Here is a 23,820-nt window from a genome sequence, read left to right as displayed (position 1 = left end):
GTCTAGCTGACCTCTTACTCCCTCCCTGCTACCTTTCTTTGTTTGCACCAGTGTTTGAATTACTTGTATATAGTAGTGGTGCAAATCTTTGACTATTCAATATGGTCCGATTTGGACTTGATTTGGACAGCTAGACAACTACTGTTCCCGAAAAGCATCCTTGATTTGTTTTGCAGTATATTTGCCACTGATGTCATTATAATCTGTTTACCGTACATTTAAATGTCTTTAATTGGCTTCTGTTGAAATCAGGCCATGCTTAAGGTGAACACAGATCCTATAATGTATTCAGTGGTCACAAATAAACAATATTTACTGTCAATATCCCATTCTAAGTGCATGCTGCATACTACATGCTGCTTTAAATGTTTTTCAATAATGTCTGACTTGAGTAGAATAACCTCGTGGAGTCTGCTTTTCTCTGTTGATTTAGTTTAGTTCTCCTAGTTCTCCTCCAGTTCCTCTGAGCCTTCCTTGGATAGATGAGAGAATCTCTTCCTCTGTGAAGCCAAACTGCCTCCTCCTCCTCCTCCTTCTCCTCCTACCACCTCCCATCACCCGCCCACAGCAGCATTTAATGCTGATAACACATAACGGCTCTTAACAATTTAAGAGTCATGTGTTGCTGATATGTCACCTGTGCCCATTACCCACCATGTTGTTCATTCATTGTCTTGTTGTGCAAGCATGTTTCATTTCACATTAATTCTTTTTTTATATGTTCCTTCTTCTTTTTTTCTTTTTGAATCTCCTTTGCATGCTTTTATTCCTTTACCTTAGTTTGCGTTATTATCCCTTTAACTTCTAAAAGCACTGAGGCAGCTTTCATTCTACAAACACCTAGTCCCTTCTTTCCAACACCAACCCCAACACCTCCACCCACTCCCCTCACTGCAAGTTCAGCACATAACTGCCTCTCCTATTCGCCACGTCGCTCTCCTAGTTACGAGTCCTCCATTACACTCAAAGACTTGGCGCCTGTTGCGCCCATTCAACCAATGCACTTCAACTTCCACTCCTCTCTTGCCCCTGCCAACCCTCATCAATCTCCTTCTTTCCCTTTCTCTCCCCACCTGTCCTCCCCAATTCCCCTCATCACCTCACCTTTACCTTCCTCGCCAGCTCCTACCTCTCCATCACCTATTCCTACCTCAGCAACATCTGTCCCAACATCTCCCACACCTGTCCCTGCCTCACCCACACCCACTCCAAGTGTTTCACAAGCAGAACCAGTCTCATCCTCTCTTACATTATCTGGATCCACCTCTGATCTCACCTGCGACACTGCTATGAATTTAAAACCCAACCAGTCTCCACCTGCTCTCTGTGCTGCTACACCTTCTGTAACGGACTCTCACAGCAAAGAGTCTTTAGCGGCCCAGCTCGCCTCTTCCCGCCCCGTCTCCCCTGTCTCCTTATCTCCTCTCCCGCCCATCTCTCCCTATGGGTCCCGTTGTCCTAGCCCCGGTCCTTTGTCCCCTCCACTGCGCTCCCTCTCTCCCTGCCCTGCTTGCCAGTGTACTTGTGCACCCTCAGTCAATACACCTCCTGTTCAACCACGCATTGATCCTTCTTCAATGGAAATATTTATTTAGCATGCTCTGTCTGTCCTCCTGTTCCTTCTCCTCAAAATGTCTTACTTCGCATCTCACATCTGTCATCTATTTCATGTGAACATGTAACAGAACACCCTGACAGATAAGTTCTTACATTACATCCCTCCCTATGATTTATGTGTAATATGTCCCAATTTTATTGTCTAACCCCACCAAAACTGATGAATAATCACTTAACTTTTAGAACAATTGGAGTATTTTTATGTTCAATATCACAGCATTGTATAAATGTGTGTGTAATGTGGCATTTTTCAAACATGTACACTAAAATGTATTAACATTTTAGTGTACATGTTTAATATTGCCTTTTATACAAGAACCAACAGCATATCATCACAGCTGGTGGTCTGAATACATGCTTTTCACCTCAGCCTATGTGCCATTGTCCATGTCGTGTGGTGTTAAGGTTTCGGTGTATTTTTTTTGGTATGCTTTGGTGTTAGTGCGTGTATGTGTCTCTCTACATTTGTCATCCTGTCACCTACAGATTATCAGAGCATTCTAGCAGAGCTGCAGTCCCCCGCCGCACTGCACTCCGATCCCTACTTCCTGGAACCTGAACTTCCCGTTACCCCCAACCCTTCCCTCACCCACCAGCAGCAGCAGCACCATTACCCAGAACCAGATACCCCTTTGCTGGCTGACACCCAGCCTCAGCCCCTTCCGTGGAGTCCAGAGATAGAGCCTGGTAGCCAAGAACCAGACAGCCCCCCTAGGAGCCCTCCCAGACCCTGTGAACTCGCCCTGTCCGTCCCAGCCTTTGAACTACCCGATCCTCCTAAGGTCAAAAAGCCCAGCATTGCTCTTAATGACCAGCTGCTTCTGAGCGAGGAGGAGGACAGGTCTTTTCAAGAAATGGAGCCGACCCACAAGCCCAAGTCGTTCTCCTTTCCACCCATGTGTGAATTAGACATTGACATGGCGTTCTCCACATCTTCCCCTTCACTGTCATCTGTGTCATCAATAACCCCTTCATCGCCCGAAAGAGCACAAATGGGAGATGGAGGAGTGCAGATGGATGCCCTCAATGGGTTGCAAGAGGATGTAGATTTGAAAGGAAGTGAAAAGAAAGTGACAGAAGAAATGGAGAAAGTCGTTGAGATGGTTGCAGAAGTGCTAGCAGAAGGAAGTGTATTAGTGGAAAAGTGGGTAGAGCAGGACTTAATTAAAAATGTGGAAAGAAAATGTGAGATGATCACACAAGATAGGTCTAAACTGGCAGAGGAACATAACATTTTGGTGGAACAGAAGAAGGAGAATGCAGAAGGAGAGAAAGATGTGATAGAAAAGCAGTATGATCAGGAGGAGAGTAAAGTGGGGGAGGAGGAGAACATGCAGAATGTGACAGAAAGTGGGCATGAAGTGAAAAAAGATGCACAGGCTGTCGGGGAGGAAATTGATGAAAACCCTGAGGTTCAGACAGTTGATGGGGATGTTGAGGAAAGGGTTGACAGACCAGACGGCACAGATGGAGAACAGTTTAAGACTGAAGGGTTGTGTGTCGGTGTAAGAGAGATTTGCACGTCAGAAGAAGTCCCGGCTGCTGAGGACCAGCCAGTAGCTGACCTCTCCCCTCAAGCCTGGGCTGAGGCACTTGGGGAGCTGCAGCCTAGTGAGTCTGCATCTAACGAGGAAGAGGAGGCAGAGGAGGACAAAGAAGAAAAAGAAAATGAAGAGGTGGCAAAGGAAAAAGAAGGCTCAGAGGTCAAGGAGGAGGACGAAGAGATGAGCCAGTCCAGGGTTCAGGAGATTCTTGATCAGGCTGAACAGGCAGAAAAAGACTTGTGTTCACTTTCAGGTTGGCACAGTGATTCATCTAGCGTCAATGTGGAGCCACCAACGCCAGGCCGCAGCGTCAGCTCGGACCTGCTCGACAGGCGGGAAAGGTAAGTGAAGTGTTTGAGAGTCTGATTTTTTCACCATTTACACTATTTTGTAGGTGAAAATTCTAATTCTTTTGTTTCTTACCCATCAGCCAAGAGAATTCCAGTGACTCCATCACTTCCTCATCCAGGTCCCGACAGAACGGCAACAACTCAAAGCACTCCCATCAGGACGCCTCATCAGAATCATCAAATGGCAGAAAGGAAGAGGGAGCACTGGTATCAGAGAAAAAAGTCCAGGTAATGTTACATTTAGTGAAAGACATCCCTACTTGTATTTGTAACACTAGAACACAATCCTGCATCATCATCCTGTTATTGTGGATACAACAGAGTGATGAAACATTTTATTTCAGGTGTCTCGTTTGATTCAGCCAATCACAGAGGTGAAGAACAACAAGGCCTTTAAGAAAACATGCTTCATCTAATTAAATCTCTTGCCTTTTGCCTCTTATAATACCTTCCTTTGCAGCGTGTTAGTGTAGACTCCGGTTCAGAGGAAGAACAGACAGTAACCACCAGAATCTTCAGACGCCGTCTCATTTTGAAGGTAGAAAGCCTGGAGCGAAGGCTCAGCTGAGTCTTGGTTTGGTTTGGTTTAGTTTAGACTGATTGGTGGTGGTGTTCCTCATCATTATCCTGCTTTGTAGACTGATAGTTTTACTCTGCGGTTATGTTTTTGTGTGTGTGGATATGCGTGTGCTGATCAGAGTTTGTGGTTGAGGACTAACCCAGCAGCTTTCTGATGTAGACAGAGGTTTGACTTCAGTGTGGTGATGGTGAAGGATTTTTTTAGCAAGGCAGTGAGCCTTTATTCACATGCCAACCACAAACACTTGCAGGGAGAAGAAGCAAAAAATATCCCAGGCGAGTCTGTGACAGAGGAGCACTACATGGACCATGAGGGTAACCTCGTCAGCAGAAAAGTAAAGTATAATCCTGTTTCCCACTCAGCCTTCAGGAAAAAAGCATCACAGCGTGTGTGAATGTTTTTTTATGAGATACAACTGCATCAGATCTTTTCTCCCTTTTTCGACATCCTTCTGCTTTGGGTAGGTGATCAGGAAGGTTATTCGGCGAGTGTCCACTCCCACACCAGAAAACCAAGCAAGTTGGCGTAGAGACCTTCAGTGCAGCCCCACTCTGCAAGAAGATTGGTCAGAGGTTGGCATGAAGATACCTTTAAGAGTGTTCCTTTAAATCTAATCTTGATGGCATTCCTCAGATACAGTTATCCTGCTGTCCAAAAACATTATAAGACTATAATTAAGGTTAGGCCTAAAGCTGCACTTTGTTACAGACTTGGAAATACATTGAAAAGATAAAGATTATTATTAAGGGGATTTTAGGAGGGAATTTCAGCTTAAATTTGCTGTAGTGATCTTGAAGATCTTGGTCCTGTTTGGGTGCAGCTTTAAGTCAGAAATCCAGTACGTTTTGTTTTACTCTGGTGATGCACTTGCATTTTGGAGCAAGGGAAGAGCATAATTATAGAAATAAACTGCTGCCGTTTGAAGTGCAACGTTGCATGTTGTGCCTTGGCTACATGCAATGTCTGCTATATTTGCATAACAAAATGGATGCTGACTTTGCTGCTCCTGTGTGATTTAAATGGTCTGATAAAACCTTTAACCAATTAGTAGACATTATGACTAACGAGTGCTGTGACTGTGTTCTTTTTTTTCTAACTCTGTTAACAATAACATCAGTTTTGTTCTCCTAGGTGTCGAGGTGCTGTGTGGTTTGGGTCCTAATTATAATCCTGACAATGAACTACCACTTCTATTACTAACTTTTGCTTCGAATGACTGACAGGTTCCTTTGGCATATCAGGTTTTGCTTTTGTTGTTACAGGTTTGCTGTGGTATCGCACCATGTTCTCCTCCCGTCAGGAGATAAACAAAAAAATCTCACCTATATTTATGTATGTGTTTGTGTTTTTCAGCAAGGGGAAGGGTCAAGGAATAGCAGGCGAAAGGATGACAGGAGGTCAGGAGATAAAAAGCACCATTCATAGGGCTGGTTGCGCTCCACCAGGTACAGTAGTTTACTGTCACCACAGATTATTGCCCATCATATTTAATCAGTGTGTTTTAGAGTATGCAAAATATAAACAACATGAGAGGTGTGTGGATTGTCAAGAAAAAAAGAAAAAAAAGTGTTATTTTTTCATGTTTAGCCAGATGCAGTGAGAGGGTGAGAGGGGTCAGGATGGGACTAATACATACAGTACAGTGCAAACTCAAAAGGTGATGACATTGTTTAGTTCTGATACCGCTAAATTCCATACAAAGTGGAGGAAATAATAAATCCAACCAACATCAGTGTGGTTGTTTTTTTCTGTCAAACTGGGACTAATTGTCCTAGGTGTGCTTTCTCCAGGCAGGTAGACGTCTTGTTCTCTTTGCAGAAGACTCTTTTTTAAGAAAAGTCCCATGACAATTTCATATGACCATTTACACAGAAGCAATAAAAAGTATCTTTACTTGAAACATCACATTGACCTGAAGCGTCAGTAGGTGGATAAAAACTGCCCATCTAAGAGCATCAGGAATGCAGGTGAAAGGTGTCACAGAGCACTGAAGGACAATAGAGAACCTGGACATACCCGGTCCATCCTGCTTTCCTTTTTCAGTCTATGAGATCATTAACATTTTTTTTACTCATCGTAACTATAATTTAGATATACAATCCCGTGTTGTGTATAAACAAAAACTTTTTCATAGTACTGTACATAACTGTGTGGTATTGATCATGAAAACCAACACAGTGTCAGACTCTTCCTGTGATCAGTGTCTCACTGTCACACAGTGCAAAAGGCTTACTGGTCTGGGCCTGGATATCCCTTGGCAACATTTCTGCCCCCTGAGGGTGTGTGTGAGTGTGAATAGGGAACAGTCACAAAGAGAACAGGGCTGATGGGGGTGGGGGGTGGCACACACCTCAGCATTATTTTGCCCCCTCATATACCCTCCATGAATGTTTTTGTCCTCTAAATCCCAAACTCACAACAGCATTGTACCATCCGAAAAGAGTTTGTTATCCCGCTGGCCAGACCGTTAATCCCCGCTGCTGCTCACCCTTATGTTCAGTTTGCAGTGAATCATTCCATCTGTACAAACCAACGTAGAAAATAAAATGACAGTGCTGTGAAGTCTGGCACGGAGTTTCTATGGTAACAGAGGTCACTATAACAACCCACGGACCATCAGGTCTAGATAGCATGTTGTGGGTTTTTCATACAAAGGGACAGGTTTTATAGATAAGGATACTATCTCTCTTAATGTCTTACAGATGCACAGGAAGCGAGTTGGATGTTTCCTGGGAACAAGAGAGGGCTGGGAGAGTGAAAATGTGAAGACTCAAGGCAAAGCTCCAGCCTGCAACTTATAAGCTTCAAACACATAAGAGGAGTCAACCCTTCTGACTTAAGCATGAGCATGAAAAACTCACTCCAAGACCGGGACGCTTCTCACTCTCTGACCACTGCGGTGGACCAGTGGACGATGATTCTGCTTCCTGTTTTGTGTGAAACGATACGTGCCATCGGTCCACTGGTGTCGTGAGAGCTTTTTTTTTCTCAAGGAGCATCGTTTGTTGTGAAAAAACGACAAAAGACTCTTATAACCACTGACAACCACACAGGCGCAAAACTGTGACCAAAGATGGCACAAAGAGCTCAATCCACTGTGGTGGGTGGAAATAACAACACACACACACAAATCTAATGGAACACTTCGGATCCAACTTCAACACTCGCCTTATAGTTTTTTCTTGAACCCATTGTTGTCAGGATGTAAATTGTTTTTGGATTTATTTTTCTTTCCTTTTTAAAACTAACACAAAAGCTTTTTTCTGTATATAAAATTACAATGTGTATAATTCTTAAAAAAAACTAAACGGGAGGGGGGGTTGAGTTGCTGGTTGAGAATGCACTGAGGAGAGTGAACTTTTCAAGTGCTTTCACAAAATTTACTGAAGCGGTTCCACTTTTAAAGATTTGAGTGTAACTTCACAGGTTCTTGTATAATTAATTATTAGAGCAGGTATAATGTTTGTACATGAAAAAAAACGCTGGTTTGATTTTAACAGAGGAAAATTTCCAGAAAATCAAATTTCAATAATTCCCAAAGTGGGATTGGATTTAATCCTGCAAAAAAAAGCAGCCTTTCAGAGTACTCATATTTTCATGCATGCTGTTCACATTATTTTAAGTACAATTTTTACAAGTTTGCAAACACTGATAAATACAACCCCTTTATCTCTGTACACACATAGCCCTGGTCACCAATTTTTATATTTTAAATTGAATACCATTAAAGCATTTATCACATGGGTGGAGGATGATTTAAAACAAAATAAAATAAAAAAAGTTCTATAGCTTGTTGAGGATGTGATTGTCTTGTCTGTGTGTGTTAAACTGGAGGGCAGCTCCCTGCTACGAGAACGGAGATATCTGAATGTAAATGCTAGTAGGCCGGCTCGCTGTAAAATTCTAATTGTATCGTGCGTATTGGCTATAAGGTGTAGGAGTCTCTGTACACTGTTAGACTGTCTGTAATCATCTTAGCAGTGTGTCCATTTGGTTTTCTAACTGCTGCTGTGGTGTTTGAGGAAAACGGGGGCATTTCACTTTTTGATTTTTTTGATTTTATTTTTTTTATTTTTGGTGAAGTATTTCCTTAATTTAAAATCTACTCACATTAAGGACACATAAAGACATTATTTGATTGTAGCTCTAAAATAGCATATTGTATGACAAAACACTGGATGGTCAAAAACAATGATTTAAGCATTAAATAAATTGTGTTTTAACTCTGAAACTGTGTGATCTCTTTAAGGCTTGAGAGTCTGTATATGCAGTGTCAGAATTGTTTTCACTAGCTCACTTTGACAAAAAAATTACTTTATATATTAGGGATTATCTTTGTATTGGTTTTCATTAGATGCCCATGTAGTTCAAGTGTGGTGTTCTACTGATGCGACGGCTCAGTATGCTGATGTCTATGCTGACATGAAACCTGTATTTTTTTTTGGGGGGAGTGGGAAGGGTTAAAGGAAGTCAAGTTAGAGTGCTGCTGTACCACATCCCCTTATATTACTACTACTACTACTACGACTATGTCAATCAGGGGGTAGAGGATCCTTTGATATGGTTGAACTTTCAATTTTGTCAATTTTGTTTGATATGTGTTTTCACCTAAGCAGATTTTTTGATGTACAATTCTTACTAACAGAGTGAAGCCATTGAAATGTATCTATTCTAGCACTTTGGTTATTCAAGGTCTTTTAGAGGCTAATAGCAGCAACGATGCCACCACAAATGTTTCAGACGTCTTTAAAAAAACAACCTTAAAATAAAAAATGCAACGATTTCGCAGTACTGTTGTTTCTGTTCTTGTCTTGGTGTCCTTGAGCTTTTCTTTTATATCACAGAAGTAATGATTTGTTATGATGTCATAAGGGCTTCTTTGAACGACAGATAAGAAGCTGATGATAAAAGTAGGCAGCATTAGTCTTGGACAATGGGAGGTTAATTTTTCAAACAGATCACATGGACTTGTACAAACTGCCACAATGTTAACACTAATGTGTTTCACCTTCATTCACACCATCATATATAATCCACATTTAAGGAAAACTTCATCTGTGAGCCCTTTTTATGGCACTGAGATTAATTTGATTGCTGCTACACAATCAAACTCTTGTTATTCACCCTCTTTCTTCTTCTTCTTTTTTATTCTTCCGTACTTTTTTTGGCACAGCGTATCTCCAGCATACATTGACCGATTTCAACCATTCAACTATCAAAATATTAATCTCATAGAGGACATTCTGGGTCAACTTTTTTCAAAAAATTATAGTTTTTCAAATATTAAGCAATTTCAGTGTCATTTTCAACATGGGAGTCTATGAGAGAACCCTTCAATGAGGGTCATCTGCCAAATGTATCTCCTCCTACTAATTTCAAGCTACATACTCCATTTTAGTCTTAAAACGCTCATTAGATGCTGCTCTATCAAACATGTATTCAGAATTTTCTAATTCCGAATTGTTTCCGCACGCCAGGCTCTGAAATTTGGAGTAGATTTTGAGGTCTCCTCTGGTGTTACCATGGTGACAGGTTGACACACAGAAGCATACAAAGAGGCATACAAAGATCTGAATTGCTCTGATTCTCCAGCAATTCAGAGCAATCCTTAACATCAGCATTCAAAGCAATGCTTCAGCTGCAGCAATCAAACTTGCATTTTCTTCAGGAAATGCTTTTTTTCTAGTTGGAAATGTATTTAGAAGGACCATCACGTGATTTCCAAATAGGGTCTGATTACTGAGTGCACAAAACTTACTTTAAGGTCTGATGATCCGGATTACTTGGAAAGGAAAGTCCGGTCTTGGGTAGAGTTGAAAAAGATGTGTTAAAGTTTCATCTCATATGGGTGCATCTTGTAGTACTGGAGACCCCCTGTTAGGGGCGGTATGCCGAGACTCAAGAGCAAGGTTACACGGTGTACCATTCTGCTGCCTGCGCTCCTCAAACGCTGCAGCTGCCGTCCTCCTCCCCACTCCACACACACACACACACACACACACACACTGTCGCACAGCCATGGCGGACAGTGCTAGCGAGAGCGACACGGACGGAGCGGGGAGCAGCTCAGCCACCCCGATGTCGTCCTCCGCTTCAAATTCTGGGAAACCGAGCATAGTCATTTCACAGTTTCGTCTGGAGGAGCTGACGAATCGCCTTGCTTCGCTACAACAGGAGAATAAAGTTCTTAAAATTGAGCTTGAAACGTTCAAACTCAAGTGCAAAGCCCTGCAGGAGGAGAATCGGGACCTCCGCAAAGCTAGCGTCACCATTGTGAGTAACGTTAGCTAGCTAACTAGCAAGATGCTACCCCCCACGCCACTTACTATTATATTGTGTTTGTCAGTAAGTTAGCCCTGATCAGACTTGCTTGTGTTGTGCTAAATAGTCAGTGTTACCACATTCACTGCGTTACGTGGGAGTTATAGCTCTATTTAAACACAACCCTCTGATGTTTTGCTAGCTCTACAACCGTTAGCTGGCTGGATATGTTGCTAATTTAGCTTGTGGGATAGCGTTTGTTGTGTGGATGGGCAGCGACAGCCAGCTAGTTTGCTTTGTTTTGTTTTGCGTTGCTAACCTTGGCTAACGTTAGCTAAACTGCTAACGTCAAATCAAAAATTAGGTGGGTTGGGGGGGGGGGATCTCACGATCCAAGTTACCAGACTGATGTAAGGCGATTCAGTCAGCTGATTACTCATTGCTGTACATTGTCACCACGTTATGACCAACAGGATACGGTAACAGTGAAAATAAATATCCTTGCGGCAGCATTGGCATGGTCTGATGCGTCATATGTCTTCATGGTCGGTTAATCAGTCCCAGCTTAATAAAAATGTGTAACCGATCTGTTGGTAGGCCAAACTTAGCGTGCTAGCTAAATGCCATGCTCCTGACTTTGGCAAGTCAACCTCCCTACACCCTGTTTCCTCTCTCTGTGTATTTGTAAAGCTTAACTTGCTGTTTGGTATGTATTGGCTCCTTATTATAAGGGAATCATCTAGCAAATTCTCACAGCTTGCAAAACGGCGTTTAGCTTTGATAACAAGACAGACAAGGGCAGCCGTATCATCTCACTGTAATGCTAGCTGTTCTAGCTGTCCCCATGTTTCACCCCTTGCTGCAGTGTCTCTTGACTCATTTGGAAAAGTTATGCTTCCTGGCTGATTTACTTCACTGCAGCAGACATTGATTTGTGCATGGGTGCTTATACTCTCTGTTGATCGTTACAATTTAATCAGAATAAAGGTGCAAACTTTTTGATGTGTCAGACGTTAGAGGGTATTATGTTAATTAATGTTTCTTTTGCTGCTGTCTCACATGTTTTTTTTTAACAGCAAGCGAGAGCAGAGCAAGAGGAAGAATTTATCAGCAACACCTTGTTCAAGAAGATTCAGGCCCTTCAGAAGGAGAAGGAGACACTGGCCGTCAACTATGAGAAAGAGGAGGAATTTCTCACCAATGAGCTGTCAAGGAAACTCATGCAAGTAAGTGATGCAAACAAAACCGAAAAACACTCATTATTATTAACTGGAGTTGTTCACAGTGTTTAACACGAGCTTGCTGGCCGCATGTCTATGCACACAGCACCTTGAATGACTGTGCATCAGCTAGTGCATTATCATCAACTCCACTGGTACTTGCCTGAAGCCTGGAAAGGCTCAAGATGACTTCACTGCAGCTGCTAGCAACTCTAAATGACTCTCAAATTACTCTCCTCCCGTCTGTCGGTTGTTTGGTTCAGTCTGTTTTCCAGATCTTTTTTTCCCCCATCGGCAAAAGGCACGGTACACCTATACTCGCTCTTGCACTTTCAGTGGATAGCGTTAGACTGACTAATGGTTTGTTAATATCTAAAGAATTGGGAATCTGGAAGGGACACATGCAAATGTCTGAGCAGACCCTGCTTAAGGTCGTACAGATGGACTGGTCTGGGCTTTTGTTGTTATCTTGCCTTCTAACTTAACATGAAACAGACCTGTATCTGCCCTGGACATGTTGCTGACAAATGGCCCAGAGTGTGTATATATGGGCATGAGTTATACTTGTGCAATGTTAGAAGGGAATTTAAACTAATGTAGTCATTAATTTACCAGGTAGGTAAACTCTTGCATTTTGTCCATTTTTACATTTGATGGGCATTTAAACAGTATTGGGTTGAATCAGTGCCTGCCATTTATTGACATGTACATTGTAAAATTGACATTCTGATATTTAGATAAGACACAGATGGAAAACAAACTATTTAGCTCTATATGTATAAGATATATAAGATAACGTTTACACTGTTCCTGTACATATATGGTCCCACTTTGCCTATTTGAAGGATGGAAGTGCCCAAGTCAAATCTCCTGCAGAGTCTGCAAATAAAAGTGGTGCCACTCAAGGCAGTACTTTAGGGTGGAGACCTGCTGTACAATAGCCGGCAATATTGACAAAAGGGCGGCACATTATCAGAACAAACAAAATTGTGTGTGTTAATTAGAAGGAAAAATATGGCTTTTCTGGGTGTGGCAGAACTTTGTAGAACGATTGTCTGCCAAGAATGTGTGAATGCTGTCATTGTAAGTTAAAACAAACTGCATTGTCTCGAGGTGTTCTAGACGTTTCTCATAGTAGCATCATGGAAACGGTTACTTCTGCCCTCTCTAGTTTCCGCTGATAAATGAATTTGTATCCCTTTTTCCCATAATGAGTAACCACTTATATAATCCATCAAAGAGCTGTCCCGTTTTGAACTGATGCTGAGCCGCACCCTGTTTTTTCACTGGTGAGCTGCCAAAGGTGGTTCTTTGGTTGCCAAATCATTATTTTATGCTGTCTGCTCTTTTGGGAAGTTAAATCCGATATCCAGTAGAATGTCTGTTGGCTTCTTGTTTTACCCTCAATGTATAATGTAATGTAGTAGTCAAATAGTTTTCAGGTGATTCACCGAGATTCTGCAGGGAGCAAAAGCTTCTTTTTATCATGTTCATTTTATTCACATCTACTTCTTTTTCTCCTAACTGTTCTCTTCTTTTCCATCGTAGCTCCAGCATGAAAAGGCAGAGTTGGAGCAGCACTTGGAGCAGGAGCAGGAGTTCCAGGTTAACAAGCTCATGAAAAAGATCAAAAAAATGGAGAACGAGACTATCTCAAAGCAGCTAACCCTGGAACAGGTATGCTTGTTGTGCGAGATCCCCATCCATGAATAGATGCTACCATTTCAGTATCTCCTAATTCTCCCCACTGCACGTTAACTGGAAAGAATAGTTTGCAGTCATGCATGTGTATTTAAGCCCCTCTAGAATATTTCCAAGCTTGTATGACAGGATTTTTCTGTGCATGTATACATGCTTCTCATTCGTCAGTGCATCTGTGTTGTAGAGTTGTGTAATGCCACTGTATGTTGTCCAGATGGAGGTATAACCACGTTCACCTCTCGACAATGAGCAACAGAATATTTTAGTCTTTTTATCAGATGCTGCCACCAAACAAAGTCTTCACAAGCTATTCTGAATGATTGTATTTTGCATTATTTTGGACAGCTTTAGGGACAGTCTTGTGAATAATTTTCAGTGTCAAGGTGTTTCTGTCTCTGAATGTCACTCTGCTTCTGCTTTTATTCTCCAGCTGAGGCGAGAGAAGATCGACCTTGAGAACACATTAGAGCAGGAACAAGAAGCCCTGGTCAACCGACTGTGGAAACGAATGGATAAACTGGAGGCTGAGAAAAGGTGTGCAATCATTATGTTAAGTATTTCAGGATTCAGCCTAAGTGTTATCAATAAGGACTATTGATTAGTTAGCATTGGCTAATTATGCGGCTGAATAAAACAGTTGCTGAAACTTTATTTTTAAATTTGTTTTTTAAAACTTCATCTTTCCATTGACAGTATATTTCACTAATGTTTTTGTAAAATAGTTGCAACAGTTCATTCATTAATAATGCATTTTACTTCTTCCCCTTTTTTATCTAATCATTGAACACAATTACAGGCACTGAGAACTAAACTAAACTGGTTGTTGATAGGTTCATCATTTCTGTTGATGAATTCTCATCACATTGTGCTTTTTTTTTCCTAAACTAGAATTCTTCAGGAGAAGTTGGACCAGCCTGTTTCAGCTCCTCCCTCCCCGAGAGATGTTTCCATGGAGATAGACTCACCAGAGAACATGATGCGACATATCCGCTTCCTGAAAAATGAGGTGGAAAGGCTTAAGAAAAGCCTGCGCACCACTGAGCTGCAGCGTAAGTGGCTGTTCAGAATGTCACATGATCTAAAGGGGGCGTGGGTTCTGAAGGGACAGATGCCCTCAAGTGTTGATAAAGGATGTGATTGGTAAAACGGATCGTCTGTTTGGCAGTGGGGGCGAATTCATTTAACACCCACACTGGTTTTGTTTTACATAGACCAGAAAGAACAGGATACATTCTGGCTGTGAGCTGACACAGTTTGCAGCCTTGTTGCGTCCATTCACTGGTCACATTACACAAAATGCACCTTGAATTACCATATTAGGATTAAACTGCAGTATATCCCCATTTCCTTTGTACCAATTAAGACATTTTCTTTATGTTTCCAATGATGCATATGAACATTTAATGAAATCTGCAAAAGCATATAGGTGTGGACATAGCACAAAGCAAAACACCCCTTTGCTCAATGCCATAGTTTTGAGAGTCTGCTGTGTTGATTGATCTTTTTGTATCTTAGAGAATTTAATTAATGCACATTGAACTAAACATTTCTGCTTGGTGCATTCAGAATTATTGTGTCTATGCTGTGCTTTTGCCACTAGAGGGAGATGTCAGTCCAGCCTTTAACAAGGTTTGAGAAGCTGGCTCATATATCAAGATGCTATCACTGATCAGCCTTGCTGTTTGCTTTATAATCTACTGTGTTAGTAGAAATCAACATTGACCCACTTTTACTCTCTTCCTGATAAGAAAACTTTGTAACAAACAATTTGCTTTCACAGGTTTGTAGAAGAAATGGTTTTGTCTGCAGAGACATACACTTCATGTCATGTTTACAGTGACCATGTTCTGTGATTGAAAAGAACTGTGTGTTCTTCCCATAGACACAGAGAAGCGTGCACAATACATAGAGGAGGAGCGACACATGAGGGAGGAGAACATCCGGCTGCAGAGAAAGCTTCAGAGAGAAATGGAGCGCCGGGAGGCCCTGTGCAGGCAGCTGTCAGAGAGCGAATCCAGTCTGGAGATGGACGATGAGAGGTAGAGGGTGCTACACAATGGAGGTCACAGTAACATAACACTGTGGTTAAAAAAAAAAAAAAAAAAAAAAAAAAAAAAACATCTTCAGCTTGTTAAATGGCTCAACTTACTGATGTCGATCAGAGGGTCCAGAGGTATTTGGCTCCATTGGTCAGTTACACTGCTGACATTGCTGCTTTTATAAAAGAGGTTTGTGTGAATGAAAAGAGAGATGGGAGAGATGCAAAACGGGCATGTGAGCCACCTCGGCACACGACAGTTGCTATATCAGTTTGCAGTCTTTGTCGTTGTTACATAGGCCCTCGTTTTTTAGGAAGGTAATGTGTCCATTAAGCACAGCAAACCCTTTTTTTTATCTTGGTATGAGTGTTTAGTACTGCCCTGCAGATTTGATAGAGGCCAGATTGATTCAGACATGGACAAACATCAGAATAATTGGCAATTGCTTGTTTTGGTTTTGTGCCAGATCTGTGTTCTCTAGAGCTAACTGAAAATGCCAAAATTATCCAGATCATTTAAACCAAAGACTGCCTTCTGATGGTGGGCAAACTGTATTTGAACTTTGTTTGATCTCTTTTAATACTGGCAGTCATTACCCTAATAGCTCAGGCACATTATGTTATACCAGATGTTCCATTTCACTGGACTGGCACTGAGGCTTCACCTACAGTCAGAATAGCACTCAAGTTGTTCCATTTCTCCTCGAATGATGTCATCCAGAAAGGTTTACTAATGCAAGTATGTCATGTTGGGGGTTGACATTTTGTAGTATTGTTTATTTGTGTATACCAGCTTCAGATTTGTAGAGGTATTGTGTGTGGCACACTTCAGGGTGCAGGGTTTTAACATGCTAATACTGGGTGGAAGAAAAATGATACCAAGAGTTGAATGCTCTTACTATAGGGTTGGCCATTAGTTTTAATGACAGACTTATGGCCCAGCTGAGCATTTTGAGGCATGCACTTTGAGTAGCCATAAAGGTTATGTCTGGTCTATTATTATTCATTTATAGTTATCATGTAACTTTGATCTGATGTTTTACTCTTTGCCTATGTAGCCCAAGGAAAGAAACAGTGATTCATTTTTTTTAAAATAGAAACATAAAAAATAGTCAGACAATTGCCGTCTCAACTCCTCAGGTACTTCAACGAGATGTCTGCACAGGGTTTGCGAGCAAGGACCGTGTCCAGCCCTATCCCTTACACCCCATCCCCCAGCTCCAGCCGGCCCATATCACCCGGTAGGTACAACACGACAACAGAAAAGCATCTTTTGACATCTTGATATTCATTTGCCAAAAAAACAAGCTTTATGTTTTGGTCACCATTAAAATTGGTCTCGTTCTTTGTCAAATCTGCAACAAACGTGGAATTACAGACTTAAGGCGACATGAGGTATTTACTTGCACACAGTGTTGAATCAGCCTTCTTTCACAGCCACCACAGAACTTTGGGTAGTAATGAGTTGTTTGACCTTGGTAAATAACTTTTAGAGCATGACAGAAGTATTATGAAGACTACAAAATTTACCACACAAAACACAAAATGGAAGAGGTTGCCAACAGGGTATGAATGAATGATCTTTATTGTCATTTTACGCAGGGTACAGTGACACTCTGAAAAATGATTTATCTTTATCATGTAACTACTAACATAACTCTTGTGATGTTGCACATTTTGCCTATGTAGCTCAAGTAAAGAAATCCATATCTGTTCCTTCCATTGTACAAGTATCAAGGCTGGATATTCAAGGTCTTTGGCCCCAATGCCAAAAACAAGGTCCACACACTTGTGGAGTGTGATTCAGTGAAATATCAGATTACAGCCTGAATATTTGCTCTGCAATAAACAGACCGCTGGTGCCAGAACACTGTTGTTATTCTGTCCATTAGAAACTCTAGCTTTTAGGTCAAAGTCATTCTTGAACTGGTATCAAGTAGAGACATTCCAGTATTAATTGATTTTATTGATTGACTGGCCTTTCTGTCCTATTCTATTGCAGGTCTCTCATATGGCCCCCACACAGTTGGCTTCACCCCTCCGGCTACACTGTCCAGAGCTGCCATTTCCCACTACAACACCCCCGCCCTGCATGTCCACGGAAGCTCCTCTCATGCCGTAGCAGTAAGTAGCATGTGACCACACAATCTTAACCAGACATCTTGCAAAGTTTTTTTTATACCAGAGTTTATGGTTGTTTTGTCGAGTTTGCAACCAAGATTCCAGTGTTCAATTTCAGAATTTGAAGATACAATCATTGCTAATATTCAAATAGTCAAATTTGGAGACATTCACCAGAGGACAGGCTGAAACTTGTTTTCAGCTGAAGTTGCAGATCTCCTTGGTTAGTCATTGGACTAATATGAAATGGCTTTAAAGTTAACTGCTGCTTTCAGCTTCAGTTTAAAGGGGTGAGTATTTACTGTAAATATTCTTCACCTTTCAGTGTATACATTATGATTATATACTGTATACCTGCATGCTATACTCATAATGGGAGTAGACATTGCAAACCTAAAGCCTTCCAAAGAAAACTGGCCTCAACCTTATGCAAATGCAAATAGTAGGAGAATTTACCGCCCATTGTAAATGTCCTCTGTGTGTTTATCTTCTCAATAACTCGCTGATAACTGAATCAACACACTTTTATGATACTTATATTTTTTAATAATATACTCCAGGGTCATGGTCTATTGATCCCTTTATCCCTAACTTCCATTCTGTTTTGACTGTTTGACTGTGGGATCTGTCTGATGTCATAAAACACATCTCTAGCTGATGTTTTGCCCCAATACTTATCCTTAGTGTGATCTTGTATGTCTGTAGGACAGATCAGCATGAGTGAAATGTCCATAAGAAAAAAAAAGTGAATGTGTCTGGGTGTTTTATTTATAGTTGCATGATAATTACATGTACAATGTTGTTTCCACCTTTGCATTCCCCATGGTAACAGATCATAGGGTTTGTTCAGAGGTTCTCCTCCATGCTGTCTCTCTGCCCTCCACAGAACCACATGTAGCAGGCTGCCCCTCCAATGGAAACATCTTGGCTTTCTAAACTAATTACTCTGAATCCAGCTGTTTCTAATGTACTAATAGCAGCACTTTTAAGATGAGAGTAGTTTCGATTGTGGTTTTTAGTTTTGGGGGTTGATATGTTTTCAATGTAAGAAATATTGCCACCCCAAGGGAGCTAGGTCAGGTATTTCAGAAGAAATAGATCTACAGTTTAAAGGGCATGTATATGATGTCAGGGGATGCGGAAGTCATTGAAGTTACACCCTGTGCATGGCAAAAAGCTTGCCCAGTGGAAGCTTTGTTTCGAAAACTGGTTTACGAAAAATTAAAAATCTAGAAAGGAGAAGAGCTGTTGTGCCATTGAGTACAAATAGATTCAGCAATAAATCCATGATCATTTTACAGACTGCCAAAATCTACAAGGGAGGAAGCAGCAAATATTTAGATCGTTCTTGTTTCTGCTTAGTACGTTTGAATTAAGCACGCAATTGGCAGTTTTACTACTGCTTTTGTTTTTTCCCCCATACTGAAGGCAACAATGTTAGTGGGTTTTTCCCCACTTAGTCCACATAAAGGGACATCTGTGCATATCCTCTATAGCAATGATACAGTACTGCACTTGCTCCTCTATACACCATGATATTATATAAAATGATGTGAGCTACTGTGTTGGTTCAGTGTTTATACGTCACATCCACAAACATTTAGCTTGATCACCTCAAACATTGTCAACACCTACACAGTAGGGCCAGGCCAACACAAATTAAAATCAGTTTTTAGAAGAGTCCTCTTTGACCTGGCTGTCATCTGCCTGCCTGTTACTCTAAAATGCCTCACTCCGACTCGCTCTTTAAAACAGGTCTGGCTAGAACCTTGCCAGTCCCTTCTGAAACACTTCACCAAGCTCCATAGCTGTAGCAGAATTTATTCGTTAGTTAGTTAGTTAGTTAGTTAGTTAGTTATATTTAGTCATCTGAAAAAAAGTAACTTAATTAAACTCTCAATTCTTCAATGTTTAACTCATCCACTTTCTCTTGTTGCATGTGGAAGGCACAGACTACATGTCTCCCATCACTGCTCAGCCCACCCAGGAGTTAAACAGAGAAATAACTGTCTGGGAACTCAGAACCTCAGACAGATTAATTTTTCTGTAAACCTCTTTTTTCTTTGCTCTTTACAATCATCTGACTAGAGTTGGAGTTCATGACCAACAGCTCAGTGGGAAGAAATATGACTGAGACAAGTAAACCTGTCATTTGCCATCTTATTTATTTATTTTTCAGTGTTTTGAAAGAAAGTATTGTCACATTTACCTCTCTTTTTTATGCTTAGTGTGAATCAGCTCTTCCATCTAGCTTTTTTGCCTAATTTATTCAAGAAAGAAACTTCTCACACAAATGTATTTCGGCATGATAATGTTTCCCATATAAAGTTTGGTTATAAATTAAAGCATGTAAATGTGTTTTCTCTCTCACACAGAGGCCCTCCCCAAGAAGAAGCACCAGCCCCGACAAATTCAAACGTCCAACACCCCCACCCTCGCCTAACACGCACTCAGGGGCCCAACAGGCTCAGCCTCCGCTACCCCCACCAGCTCAGCCCATGGTCCAATCCATGTCCTCCCCGGCAGCCATGTCACAGCACGCAGCAGCAGCACAGCAGCCTCCCTCCCAGCCTTAACGCCACACACATATACACACAGTCTCTTGTCTTTTGCGCGTGACTGCGCCCACCGAATGCCACGTTGCTACTGCAGCAAGCTTCCATCATTACCAGCTCTGGAAGTCAAGTTTCTTACTCTTTACCAACAACACAAGAGACGCAGCTTCAAAATGTTTTAGAGGTAAAAGAAGCAAGATGGCAACTCACCTTTGGTGAAGCTAGCCGCCTGCCAAATCCACACGTGGCGTTACTTAACTACTCTTAAAAGGAATGGAGGACTGAAAAATATTCTGGGATTTGTAGGATAATTATCTGATCCACCTTCTGTCTTGTACATGTTTTTTTTTCTTTGCTTGGGACCTTAGCTGGTTGGAATTGTTGTTGTGGCGCTTCTAAGATAGCACAAACAGCACATACAGTATGTGTCATGGTGGTGTTTTATGATAGGTTGGATGTTTGGAACAATGGATGGATGTATGGCTAGAGAAATGGATGGATTAATAGATGGATGTGGTCAGTTCTTTTGATGCCTATAATATGACACTCGATTGCAGTAATGTCCTCCACTCCAGCTCACCCTTTGTCTTTGAAGCAGTGTCAACAGTTCATCCCGACCTCAAGTTTAACGTGGCTTTGATTAGGTCAGGTAATGATGGTCATAAAGACAGCTCTGAGTTTCTCTGTTAGGGCATTGATCAAACAGAGCTTGTGGCACAGTTGTTTTAGGTCCTGAAAGCATTCAATCTCTGCTGTTCTTCAGTAAAAAGAAAAAAAAGCATCAATGAAGATGGACACTGGTACATAAACCACAGATAAATGTCGCCTTCTGAGGTCGTTACACATATAGTCTGAGGTGTTTCAACTTAGTCATGTACTCAGTCTCTACTCTGCTCTTCTCTCTCTGGTGTATTTCTGAACGCTTCTATCATCCTTATGGATATTCCTCATCAAAAAAAGGAAAAAAAACATAATGCTCTTTACACTAAATATACATACTGCTAAAACATTCTAAATGAATGGTACTGTTGAATTAAATTTCTATGTATGATTAAAGCTCTTGAGATGACAACTTCAGTTTTAATTGTCAGTTTTATGGAAAGCTTTTATTATTCATTTGAAATGTGAGAACACGTTTGTTCTTTGTAATAATTTTTGTCTTTGGGCAGAATTGGATGCACGTGGTTACCTAAGTGAACAAATCCCACCCTTTGCAGGTACCCTTTTTTTGTGTATATAGCTTCACTGCAATGTTTTACTGTGGATATTATGACCTACCAAACCCTTATAGTAGTTGATGGAAAATGTTTGTGCCTTAAATAAATCTGCACCGTCAAAGCTCACAACTGGAGATTGTAGAAACAAATGAATATTTCTTAGAGTGGAGGACATTGTTTTTTTCAAGTGAGGTGTTGCATGTACAGAGGCAAATGTGGAGTTCAGCATAATGGGAAATGCAGCTTCCTATATAGATGTCCCAGGCTTCCTACACTTCAGTACAGGTAAGACTGTGCTATTTATGTCTTAGCTGCCATGGTCAATCTCTTACTGGAAAATCTTAACTTGGAGGACAAATAATATAATAAACAGCACATCAGCTATTACTTAAATTTACAGCATTGAATTGGATGTACACACAGTAATGACGGAGGATTCCCAGTTTTTTCACTCAGGCCTCTCAGGGAGGTAAAGAAAGCTCCTTGTCTTCTGATCTTGGTCTGTGGTAATCAATAATGTTCTCTCTCAGTCAACGTTTGAGCACATCTGATTTGGTGCCAAGGTGTAATTTTCAATTCCTTGTCTATAAAGTTTTAACCGGTTCCAACTGGCTGAAGATTGGAGAAGTGGTTTCTATAAATCATTCCAGGATCATTTACCATGTAAACCTTTGTAATGTGGGTTCAATAACCTGCGCAAGAGAAAAACAGGGCGAGGATGACGGCCAACAAAACACATAGTAACTGTAGTCCATTCACACAAAGTCAGTTTAAACTCGCCAGAATCAAACACCTCAGCTTAAAAGTGACATTGGTATATCTTTGTCCAAAAACTTGCTGAGAGTTCTGATAATTCTATGTTTTTGTACCGTGTTGCCTTGTTGTCGCGCACTGCTGAAGCCAGCAACCTGAACTAATCCAAGCAGGAATCTGGACTGGAGGTTTAGGGCTGCCATGCTGGGTGCTAAAGTGGCCTTTCACCTCTGCAGCTTTATGGAGCTAGGTGGCTGGAGCTGGGCAGATTTATCCAGCCTGCAGGGTGGCTCTATGTGCTTACACCTGCCAAGCCTCTTACGGAAAATAACAGCAGGAAGCTGCTTCTCAGATGTCACAAAAGTGAAGGAGACAAAGAAAAAGATATTTACCATGTCAGATCATCAGGTCAGCTCACAAACTGCTGCTGGGAATGTGCGAGTGTGAGTTTACGGATAAGCTGTGGAGGGGTAATGTGAGCATGTCTTCTAGAACTAAGCCCCCTAAATCCTGAACATCATTGGGCTCCTTGCCCTGTGTGAATGGGAGTGTTCCCCTCATTATCAAATATTCACTTTTTCCTGTGGCCAAAATAATCATCCAAATGTTCAATTGAATTCAGTTTTAGAGAATCCTAGAACCTTACCCCGAGCAAGTAGTGAAGTAAACAGTGGCAAGGAAGAACACACCTTTGAGCAGCCACTATGGGGGACCCTCCTGCTGATGGCTTAGCAGATACAGGAGGAAAAAAACAGTCCTGCAGAACAAGTGTAGAGACAGATCTGCTGTCTGAAGACAAGAAGATCCTTTGAAACTTAGGCTGTGCTGTGATGGCCTCTGAAGCCAGACTGACAAATTTCAAATAAATTGTTCTTTAGCAGATGGTCACATAACTGACACACTGCTTTCTCAAGTATTTAAGAGATACTGTTTACTGAAATGCTTAGGTCAAGAGAGCAGAAGTCTATTGTATACAGGTGGTATATACCTAAAGATAAGTTGATTTGATCCAATATTGAGGTGCCAGTTAGAGAAAAGACATCCTTAGACAAGTTGGGATTGTGGCTGAAAGACTTGTGGATGGTTTAGCCGTTTGTGGTTTAACTTAAGTTGAAGTAATATTAAATGGAGGTTTCAGTGATACCATGAGTTAAAAAGCGTTGGATTTATTTTTAATTCAACCCCAATTAATGGTCCATATACAGTGGTAAATAGACTTGTAATTAGTCATTAAATGTATTAAATGACTTAAGTAAGTCAGCAATATTGATTCTAGCATCTGTGAATCTGTAATCCTCCCCCCTCACTGCCCCTTACATGCACCACATCTGGTTGGAACTGGTCTGGGTCATGTCAGTAGTGCCAGTGTAAAGTACAATTAACTCTGCTGCCCTTGTACTTTTTTCACTTTTCACTTAATTGTTCAGGCAGAGAGGGGATTACAGAGTCCTAAATCTTTTGTGTAAGACCCTTCCTGGCAGCAGACCTGTAGTGTGGGAAAAGGCATCAAAGTTCCTGAAAATGTTCTAGGTTCATTCAATGTGAAACCCAGCTGCCCCCCCCTCCCCACCCTCTCTACTTTTATCTTGTTTCCCATCACATTTCGTTCCTACTTATGTGTTTGAACTGAGGTTATGAAAAGGGGGCAGTCACATTGGTGATATCATTTTATGATGGCACTGTGTGTGCTCCCACGGCACGTGTGTGGATGCATGACAAACAGGAAAGGAAACCAACAGAGGGCCAAGTTCCTCCTCGATTTTACTGAATACGTGTCTCATTCTCGTGTTTTCAGAACGTTTTATTACCACATTTCCTGTATGATTTGTCTGTTTACAGATGCATGGCAGACTGTAAACATTT

General features: G+C 41.3%; 2 protein-coding genes across 20 annotated transcripts in view; both read left to right on the top strand.

Moving 5' to 3' along the window:
* Positions 1-8,874, top strand: part of ank3a (ankyrin 3a) — a 101,358-nt gene extending 92,484 nt beyond the window's left edge. For 13 of the 19 annotated variants that reach the window (XM_028423052.1, XM_028423053.1, XM_028423046.1 and 10 more), the window contains 7 exons: positions 2,104-3,502; positions 3,592-3,739; positions 3,972-4,049; positions 4,342-4,425; positions 4,556-4,663; positions 5,445-5,536; positions 6,794-8,322. In XM_028423052.1, the coding sequence (XP_028278853.1) occupies positions 2,104-3,502; positions 3,592-3,739; positions 3,972-4,049; positions 4,342-4,425; positions 4,556-4,663; positions 5,445-5,516 (1,889 nt within the window). In that variant the 3' untranslated portion in view covers positions 5,517-5,536; positions 6,794-8,322. Of the gene's footprint in view, positions 1-2,103; positions 3,503-3,591; positions 3,740-3,971; positions 4,050-4,341; positions 4,426-4,555; positions 4,664-5,444; positions 5,537-6,793 lie in introns of all 19 variants that reach the window. The other 6 variants (XM_028423057.1, XM_028423056.1, XM_028423042.1 and 3 more) reach the window with 5 other exon arrangements.
* A 1,142-nt stretch (positions 8,875-10,016) lies between these two features.
* Positions 10,017-21,064, top strand: LOC114447469 (coiled-coil domain-containing protein 6-like). The gene is made up of 9 exons (XM_028423749.1): positions 10,017-10,364; positions 11,429-11,578; positions 13,121-13,249; positions 13,704-13,807; positions 14,162-14,322; positions 15,156-15,312; positions 16,452-16,552; positions 17,314-17,435; positions 19,808-21,064. Exons 1-9 carry the CDS (start codon positions 10,110-10,112, stop codon positions 20,006-20,008), a joined length of 1,380 nt encoding a protein of 459 aa, XP_028279550.1. The 5' UTR covers positions 10,017-10,109; the 3' UTR covers positions 20,009-21,064.
* Positions 21,065-23,820: the final 2,756 nt, after the last annotated feature.

Source organism: Parambassis ranga, chromosome 15, assembly GCF_900634625.1.
Source record: "Parambassis ranga chromosome 15, fParRan2.1, whole genome shotgun sequence".
Classification (NCBI taxonomy): Eukaryota; Metazoa; Chordata; class Actinopteri; family Ambassidae; genus Parambassis; species Parambassis ranga.
This window is presented reverse-complemented; position numbering and strand designations above follow the sequence as displayed.

Bases quoted from the DNA above. Each gene is read 5' to 3' on its own strand.
- LOC114447469 (XM_028423749.1), top strand. From the start codon at position 10,110: ATGGCGGACAGTGCTAGCGAGAGCGACACGGACGGAGCGGGGAGCAGC. The intron at 11,579-13,120 runs GTAAGTGATGCA...TTTCCATCGTAG, and splicing joins TGTCAAGGAAACTCATGCAA to CTCCAGCATGAAAAGGCAGA. The intron at 14,323-15,155 runs GTAAGTGGCTGT...TTCTTCCCATAG, and splicing joins GCGCACCACTGAGCTGCAGC to ACACAGAGAAGCGTGCACAA.